At 36.9% G+C, this 9,127-nt stretch overlaps 1 protein-coding gene across 1 annotated transcript in view; it reads right to left on the reverse strand.

The window, feature by feature from the left end:
* Positions 1 to 1,082: 1,082 nt before the first annotated feature.
* Positions 1,083 to 9,127, reverse strand: part of LOC106871590 (zinc transporter 7-B) — a 23,713-nt gene continuing 15,668 nt past the window's right edge. The window contains exons 5-11 of the mRNA XM_014918107.2: positions 8,366 to 8,483; positions 7,612 to 7,665; positions 7,029 to 7,163; positions 6,218 to 6,353; positions 4,981 to 5,071; positions 4,068 to 4,217; positions 1,083 to 3,210 (exon numbers count right to left, since the gene is read on the reverse strand). Coding sequence (XP_014773593.1) covers positions 3,163 to 3,210; positions 4,068 to 4,217; positions 4,981 to 5,071; positions 6,218 to 6,353; positions 7,029 to 7,163; positions 7,612 to 7,665; positions 8,366 to 8,483 — 732 coding nt within the window. The 3' untranslated portion in view covers positions 1,083 to 3,162. The remainder of the gene's footprint in view (positions 3,211 to 4,067; positions 4,218 to 4,980; positions 5,072 to 6,217; positions 6,354 to 7,028; positions 7,164 to 7,611; positions 7,666 to 8,365; positions 8,484 to 9,127) is intronic.

The raw sequence follows: 9,127 nt of genomic DNA on the forward strand, positions 1-9,127 counted from the left end.
GAAAAAAAAAAAAGACCATTCAAAGGGACATAACTCTGATAACCTTAAGAGAAAGCCATAAATTTTCTTCTATGCGTTTCATTCTGATTTTTTTATAAAATATCTGAGATGAAGAGGCTTTCAGCTTCTAGTAATAAAGAGCCCAAGCTGTGCTATTCCATTCAATCATATCTGATGATTGTTCATTTACCAATGTGAAACTGTTTGGTAACATGAATTGGCTGCAGGGAGACTAAATTTATAACGTTCTATAAAAGTATACTCACTCTCTTATCTATCTACCAAAACTTGTTTTTATCCTGACAAATGAAAACAAGTTGGACAACTACATATACGGATATTTATTTATGCATGCATATATCTGCATGTGTGTGCGCGCGCATGCACCATTATACAGTTTTATTTCAAGATTTCTTGTTAATAGAGAAAGAGCCAATTTCTAACCTGGATCTATCTCCACCTTTAGAGAATGTGACAGATGGCAATTAAGTGAAGGGAGATAATCTTCAGAATCAAACATTCTTCAAAAGTCAATATACCATCAAGGAAAAAGACAGGTTTATTGTCTAGAAATAAGACAGTTGTGGACACATGTTTCTGCCTCATTAGCTGTCATCAGCACAGTAATGAGCCTAACCTATGTCCAGCAGCCAAGAGAAAAACACAATTATGGCAAAGGTAATTGTGACATACAGCAAAGAGAAGTTGCTCAGAATGGCCAGAAACATACGGAGGGGACAGGGTGGATTCTGGTAGAACAGGTTGCTTCCTTGTAGACCAAAATTAAACCATTTGATGAATAGAGATTAATAAAGTCGTAAGGTCAATAGGATTTACCAAAACGATGGCAGTGAGGTCAAGTTGTGTTAGGTGAAGGCAGAGCCCCCACCGGGCATTGTTGCAGATCAAAGACTGAAACCAGTAACAGAATAGAAAAACATTCAGTTAGTAAACAGAAAATAAAATGAAACCCTTTTTTTTTTTAAAGGCTTCAGAAATGTGTTAATAAACAAAGTCAAAAAACAAAAAGAAAACAAGATGCTTTTGTGTGATGTAAACAGAAATAACAATTTAAACTAGAATTTTGAATATATTGAAAACGTTTTATTATATAATTGTCCATAACCACTTACAGGGCACTGACCCTTATGATGGATTTAGTTTATTAAAAAATAAAATTCACGAGAAGTCTATCATTTGATTATTCTGGACAGTTTCTGTGTGTTTATAAATATGTTAAGAGTTGTTCTTATTTGGCAATTGGCTTGGTCTGAGATTGTTCTTGTGTTCTGTTCTAAACAATTCTGTTTTATTCTGCAATAGTGTTTTATATATATATATATATATATATATTCTATGTATTATATATGATATATATAATGTAGTAATGCACAATCTTTTACAGAAGGTACTCAACTAGATTCATGAAGAAAAATGCACAAACCACCAAATGGACATAAAACTCAATGTGGGCCCTTAAAAATTTGAGGGTCCTCAGAGGAATATCCCAAATGGTGGTCTATGGGGACCAAGCTGTGCATCACTGCTAAAATGTGTCAAAATTTAAATTATACATCATTGGAATGGTATATCTTCAGTAAAATAAGTGATAAAGATGTATTATGAAATATTTTGACACACTCTTTAGCATAGAATACTATTTATAAAATAAAACAGGAATGAATACAATGATGCATGAATGTATGTTTGATAAAGCTATGACGCTCCAGCAACATTATTATTATTATTATAAATTTTAAAATGGTTCTTGTTTTGAAACTGGTAGCAATATCTTTACTGATTTTTCCAAAAATGCTGCAAACTGAATTTTTACTTAAAATTTGTTCAAAGCAAATAAAATATGGCAATTTAGAACAAACATAAATATCTGCAACTAAATAATTCTTTTTAAAGAACTAAAAAGGGTTAACTTGTTGCTCAGCTAATATTTTCCCTAGATTGTAAAAATCCTTAGGATTGATGTTTATCCCTGGTTTCCAAAATATTGAGAAGTGAGATAAATATTCCCTTGGATAGATTGCTGAACCATCACAAACAGATTTCCTTTAAAAGAAGTTGAACTCTGAACTCAGCACTTCCAACAACAAGCTACTCACTAATCGCAAAGTGCTCCCACAGCAATGAATTATTACTGACCATACATTCTGAGAACTAGATGGATTTGGCCATTCATTAAGTATCCCAGCAACAGAGAACAAGACAAGGCCAACAACAATATGATACCAACTGGTAACTCCACCTATATTCATCCTTATTTCACTATTATCCCTAGGAGAGCCTGTGTTGTATTCAGAACCATTTCACTAATGTCTGATTAGTGCTAGGAAGAACTTGAACAAAATACGAATGCCCAAAAGTTGTAATGTCTACCCTAATTAATTCCTTTATATTAACATTGGAAAGTTAATACAAGCAGCAGTAAACAAAAATATATTCGCTAAATGTAATGAAAATTTAGTTTAGAAACACCGTTTTTATTGAAGATATATACATATATATATCATGTCCTTTTATGTAAAAGCAAATTAGTGCTTTAATCCTGCTAAATAAGATAGAGATAATCCCAGTAAATTTAAAGTATATATATGTATAACAAAAAATATTCCAAGGGTGACAAGTTCAAAAGAAGTCTGGTTGGACCACTTAGAATAAAGAACTCAAAGAAAAGTCTGAGAGTGAATAAAATATCTAATCTATTATCGTTAGTCCAACAAAACCTATTCTGTTGGTCAAATGATTCCAGACTAAATATCTTATAATAAAAAAATATACATAATTAAAAAATAGAGATCAAGAAAGATATTTTTTGTGTTTTTTTATTATTATTATTATTATTATTATTTCTCTGCTAGAGTTCTTTTATATGTAGACTTTTTCTCAAGATTTTGAAATAAATCTGTACAAAAGTACAGTTCCTGATTGAGAAACATGCATTTAATTCCTTCGTAAAAAGAACCTTTAAAGTCAGGAACAAAGACGGTAAATTCCAGATCAAAGCAAAAGTTTTGATAGATTCTCACAGACCCAGTCTCATTCACACAGCATAAAAATAAAGACAATCCTAACCAACTAAATCCATTGTGATTGCTCTGTTCTGGAACATTCAGATCTCTTCAAACATCATAAAAGGAAGAAATGGCATTACATGGATGTATGGTCAAGTTGGACATACAACTGACGAACACCAGCCTGAAAAAGATTGTAAACAAGGGTTGAGAGCAATTTCATGAATATATATGAACGTATGGTTAACTGTTATCAATAGCAATACAATCTTGTTTACTCTCGTTTCAGTCAGTTGACTGCGGCCATGCTGGAGCACTGCCTTTAGTCGAACAAATTGACCCCAGGAATTATTCCATTGTCTGCTTAGGCATGGTTTTTATGGCTGGATGCCCTTCCTAATGCCAACCACTTTTTAGAGTAGACTGGGTGCTTCTCCCCACTCAGGCCTTGTGCATATTGTAGAAACAATTGTTGTTGTTGTTGTTGCTATAGCAACAACCTTGAAATTCACTTTCTAACACAATTCAACACAAAGTATAAAATTAAATAATGAAATTCATATCAAATTCATCATCTTCATCATTGCTTAACGTACACTTTCCATGTTGGCATGGGTTGGATGGTTTGACTGAGGACAGGCAAGCCAGAAGGATGCACCAGGCTTCAATCTGATCTGGCAAGGTTTCTACAGCTGGATGTCCTTCCTAACGCCAGCCACTTTGAGAGTGTAGTGGGTGCTTTTTACATGTTACCAGCAAAGGGGCCAGTCAGGTGGCACTGGCATCGACCACACTTGAATGGTGCTTTTTACGTGCCACCGGCATGGGAGCCAGTCAGGCAGCACTGGCATCGACCACGCTTGAATAGTGCTTTTTACGTGCCACCAGCAAGGGGGCTAGTCAGGCGGCACTGGCAAAGACCACACTTGAATGGTGCTTTTTACATGCCACTGACACAGGGGTCAGTCAGGCAGCACTGGCATCAATCAATGGTGCTTTTTACCTGCCAAATTGAATAAAAGAATAATAATTTGCACTTACCTGTGTAAAAATATTATGAGTTTGACTGAGGACATATTTGGAGTCAGCATCATTAGAAACTTCTAATTTTATAGTACCAACATAAACTTCACTGCAAAGAGTCCAGAAATGGGGTTCCTGCACACTGTAAACTCCTTCAAGTTGACTAACCTGAAAGACATCATAAAAGAACGGTTAATTGTTTCAAATTAGATTATGTTAACTTGTTTGAAAGAACGTGTTTTATTGATAAAAATACAATTATTGATGGTGTGATTTTACACCAATGTCAGAAATAGATGTGGCTGTGTGGCTTCTGAACCACATGGCTCTGGGTTGAGCCTTATTCTGTGACACCATGGGCAAGTGTCTTCTAGCATAGCCTTTGGTCGACCAAAGCCGTATGAGTGGATTTGGTAAACAAACTGAAGGTAGCTTGTAGTGTCTATTGGTGCTCCAGCATAGCCGCATTCAAATGAATGAAACAAGTAAAAGATGTGTTTATATTCCCATAATGTAGCAGTTCGGCAAATGATAGAATTAGTTCCAGGCTTAAAAAAAAAGTACTGCATCCAACTAAACTTCTTCAAGGCTGTGCCCCAGCATGGCCACAGTCTAATGGCTGAAACAAGTAAAAGAATAAAAGACTAATTCCAAGGAACTAAGAACGTGCCAGTTTCAAGCATTTATTGAGATTAACCCTTTCGTTACCAACCCAGTTGAAACCACCTCCGACTCTGTTGTACAAATGTCTTGTTTTCATAAGTTCTGAATTAAAATCTTCCTGCAAACCTTAGTCACAATTTATGTTCCTAACACTAGCTTAGGGATGATGAAGTTACTTTACTAAATTCTTTGTTATATTTAAAATCAAGTGAAAGAAACTCAGAGCAACTCAAAATAAATACAGTAACAAAAGGGTTAAAGAACATACCCTTTGATAGCATCCAGGTAAAGAGGATTCTAGTTGTCGTGGGGTCTTTTGCATCAGAATTCCTGCAGAGTCTCTCAAAAGTGGTATTACGCTAAAAGAGAACGAAAGTAATTGTGTTGTTAATATTTACAAAGTCAGCTGACATAGATCTGAAGATGTCTGCTTTCATTGATATACACCATCACCAGCTAATGTCCACTTTCCATGGTTGCGTGCATCAGACAGAGGTTCTATGACTGGATGCCCATCCTGTCACCTACTTCCAATAATAAGAATGATTTGTGTGTGTGTGTGTGTGTGTGCGTGTATCTGATGGATTCTCTTGTGAACAACAAATAAATTTTCAGTAAAATCAAGCATTAATCATGTTCTATGGACATGAAGGTGTCTCTTGAGGCCTGCTGGTGTCTTGCAAACCTTTTGGCAAATGGGACAAGTGTTGAGGACTCAATTGGCTTGAGTGCTTGTGGATCGGTTACTGTGTTTTCTTGAGTGGATGGCAAGGCCTGCTTTGCATCATGCCACAAAATTACAATGATAGCTAAGGTTTGCATCTAAAGGAGCAGCAGCATTTTGCCAGCATCACTTCATGCTTGTATGAAGTTGGTCCCAATGTTGGGAGTGGGGGTGTCAACTTTGTTCAAATCATATATATATATATATATATATATATATATATATATATACACACACATACATACACATAAGGTTCTGCATGTATGTCCATCAGGCCTCACACTAAACACACCAGTAAAACTAGACTTAATTTCCTATATTAATGACCGAGACATTTGGAGATATGCTGTGCTTGAGAAGACCTGACGAGCCAAGCGAGACCATGGCCTATGCCAGTGGGTGTAACCAGCCCACTTATGAATACCCCTCATTCATTGGACAATAAGCTTTGCTTGCAAAGACCTATTGAGGCAAGTGAAATCAAAATCAAAACTGCTGACAAGGCCAATGACAGTACCACCTGATTGGCATTCGTGCTGGTGGAATATTTGTCCTCATCTTGTTTGTTGTTAACAACAAACAAGATGAGGACAAATATCCGTCAAATGTAAATAATGTACATAATTCCCCATCTCTTAAATATAGAACTGTATAATTAACCAGTTGACTAATAATACTAAAAAGAAGTGAAATAGAACCAGTGCATGTGTTTATTATTGGCATACTGATCCTCCCATGATACAACATAATACTGTGTATGATATGAATAAAAATGACTTACCTGACACCTATTAAAGTAGCTATAAACATGGAACATATGGGATCAGCAATCATCCAACCGAACTGATGAATGAGGGCAGAAGAAATTATAACACCAACACTTCCTAATGTATCAGCAAGTATATGCAAAAACACACCTGGCAAAAGAGAAACAAAAATACATTTTTATGCAAAAACATGCCTGGTGAGAGAAACAAAAATATCATCATCATCATCATCATCGTTTAATGTCTGTTTTCCATGCTGGCATGGGTTGGGTGGTGTGACTGAGGACTGGCAAGCCAGGAGGCTTCATCAGGCTCCAATCTGATCTGGCAAGGTTTCTACAGCTGGATGCCCTTCCTAACACCAACCACTCCAAGAGTGTAGTGGGTGCTTTTTACATGCCACCGTTACAGGAGCCAGTCAGGCGGGCCTGGCATCGACCACATTCGGATTAGTGCTTTTTACACAGGGGCAAGTCAGGAGGCACTGGCCACAGCTACAATATTGGTTTTTACTTGACTCAACAGCTCTAAACTTCCAGACTCTTGTAATCATTCATAATCTACTAAACTTCAGCATTTATCCTATCCTAAATGAGCCTCAGTTCAAATCCAGTTTATTGATTCGGTTACACTGAAGTTACTCAGAGAGATGTCTTTTATAGGGTACCAACACAGGTGCTTTGCAAAATTTTTTTGCTGTAATCTAAAAGAAATAATCAAAGAATTCTATGATGTACTAAATTAGTAACTTGTCTAATTCTAAATAATTAACAGAAAAAAAGCAAAAAAAAAAAAAAAAAAAAAAAAAAGGGTAAAAATCCTGACCTTGCATAATTTGTTTCTGTGACACCTGAGATGATCTTCCGGGTGAATTATTACAAGGCTTATTATCATGGTCGTGGCTGTGATGATGATTGTGTTCATGATGATGATTGTGTTCATGGCTGGGAACTTCTAAACCTAAAACAAAATGATTGCACAATTCATTAATACAAACGACTAAACAGAAATTAGTAAATAACATCATTGGTCAAAGTACATATCGTACGGAACTGCTAACGGACATTTGGCTGAAGAATTTCTGCAAAATCAGGGGTTTTCATTCTTTTATTTGTTTCAGTCATTTGACTGTGGCCATGCTGGAGCACCACCATTAGTTGAACAAATCGATCCCAGGACTTATTCTTTGGAAGCCTAGTACTTATTCTATCAGTCTCTTTTGCTGAACCATTAAGTTACAGGGACGTAAACGCACCAACATCGGTTATCAAACGATGGGGGGGGGGGGCTAAATTACAGCAACATTCGTCCTAAACTAGGACTGCCATGTTATGTTGGCAAACAACCTTTACTCCAAACAATTTTTTAAATAAAATGTCACTGTTTACAATATTAAAAGACTACTTACCAAATCCATGACTATGTGTGTGTCCATGAGATTGTCCATGAGAATGTCCATGGTCTAAATAAAAGTATGAAGAAGAAATTAAATACTGGTTTCAAATGTTGGCACAAGGCCAGCAATTCTGGGGGAGGGGAAAAGTCGATTACATTGACCTCAGTACTCGTTTGGTCCTTACTGTATTGACCCCCTAAAGGATGAAAGGCAAAGTCAACCTCGGCAGAATCTCATCTCAGAAGAGAGTAAAATTAAATGTTAAAATAATGTGTATTTAAAATGGGAAATTATATAAATGCCATCATATAATGGTGAGGTGGTTGGTGAATTGGGCAGAGACAATGCAGGGTCTGAGAGGATTCTTTAGACTTGCCAAAGACAAGACAACTTGTTGAGGGTTGGTAAAGGGGTTGATGTGAGGAAAGGCATCCAGACACAGAAACGAATCGTAAAATGAGATACTGGAGGAAGACAGAGGTGTTCCCATCTATCGGTTCAGCATGGGATGTGGGTATGATGACAATGTTGGAGATGGTGAAGAAGACGATGGTGCTGATGGAAATGATGATGGTGGAAGATGATAATGACAATAGCAGTGGTAAATGATGATGATGTGGTTATGATGGTGGTAGTGATAATGATGATGGTGGTGGTGGTTTTGATGATGTAAAGCAAGAGAAAATGAAAAGAATAAATGCATAGGAAGAAGAAAATTAATAAAGTAAAAATTGAAAATACAGAAAAAAATCCCTGTCTAGCTTACCTCCTCCATGGGCGTGGCCATGTTGGAAAGCAAAAATTCCAATCAAGTTGACAAGAAATCCTAATACAGATACAACAAACAACCGCTCATGCTTCACTTCGGGAGGCTCCACCGCTCTCTACAATATGATACAAAGTCATTTTGTTACAGGGGTAAATGGAAGCTAATACTCTAGAAATCGTCCAAAGCTAGGACTAGTTCTAAAAAAAAAAAAAAGGGATTAACCCTTAAGCCTTCTGATTATTCTGTCAAATGTAATCCTTGTTTATTCACATTGGTTTGAGCTGATCATTTACCAGCTAATAACCTTGGGATTTCAATGATAGTGTTTGCTTTTAGAACGGCATTGTGCGGTAGGTGTGATAGGCCAGATCAGGTCAGTTTGAACATAAAACGGAGAATATTTGGGCCTGATATGGCCTTTTTAAATGCTAAAGGGGTTAGGCTAATATTACCATAAATACCTGCCAATGTCTGTAAACTAATGACAAGATACTTTCTCAGGGGCAGAGTTCATCATCATCATCATCATCGTTTAACGTCCGCTTTCCATGCTAGCATGGGTTGGACGATTTGACTGAGGACTGGTGAAACCGGATGGCAACACCAGGCTCCAGTCTGATTTGGCAGAGTTTCTACAGCTGGATGCCCTTCCTAACGCCAACCACTCAGAGAGTGTAGTGGGTGCTTTTACGTGTCACCCGCACGAAAACGGCCACGCTCGAAATGGTGTCTTTTATGTGCCACCCGCACAAGCCAGTC

The sequence above is a fragment of the Octopus bimaculoides genome, chromosome 7 (assembly GCF_001194135.2).
Source record: "Octopus bimaculoides isolate UCB-OBI-ISO-001 chromosome 7, ASM119413v2, whole genome shotgun sequence".
NCBI classification, from domain to species: Eukaryota; Metazoa; Mollusca; class Cephalopoda; order Octopoda; family Octopodidae; genus Octopus; species Octopus bimaculoides.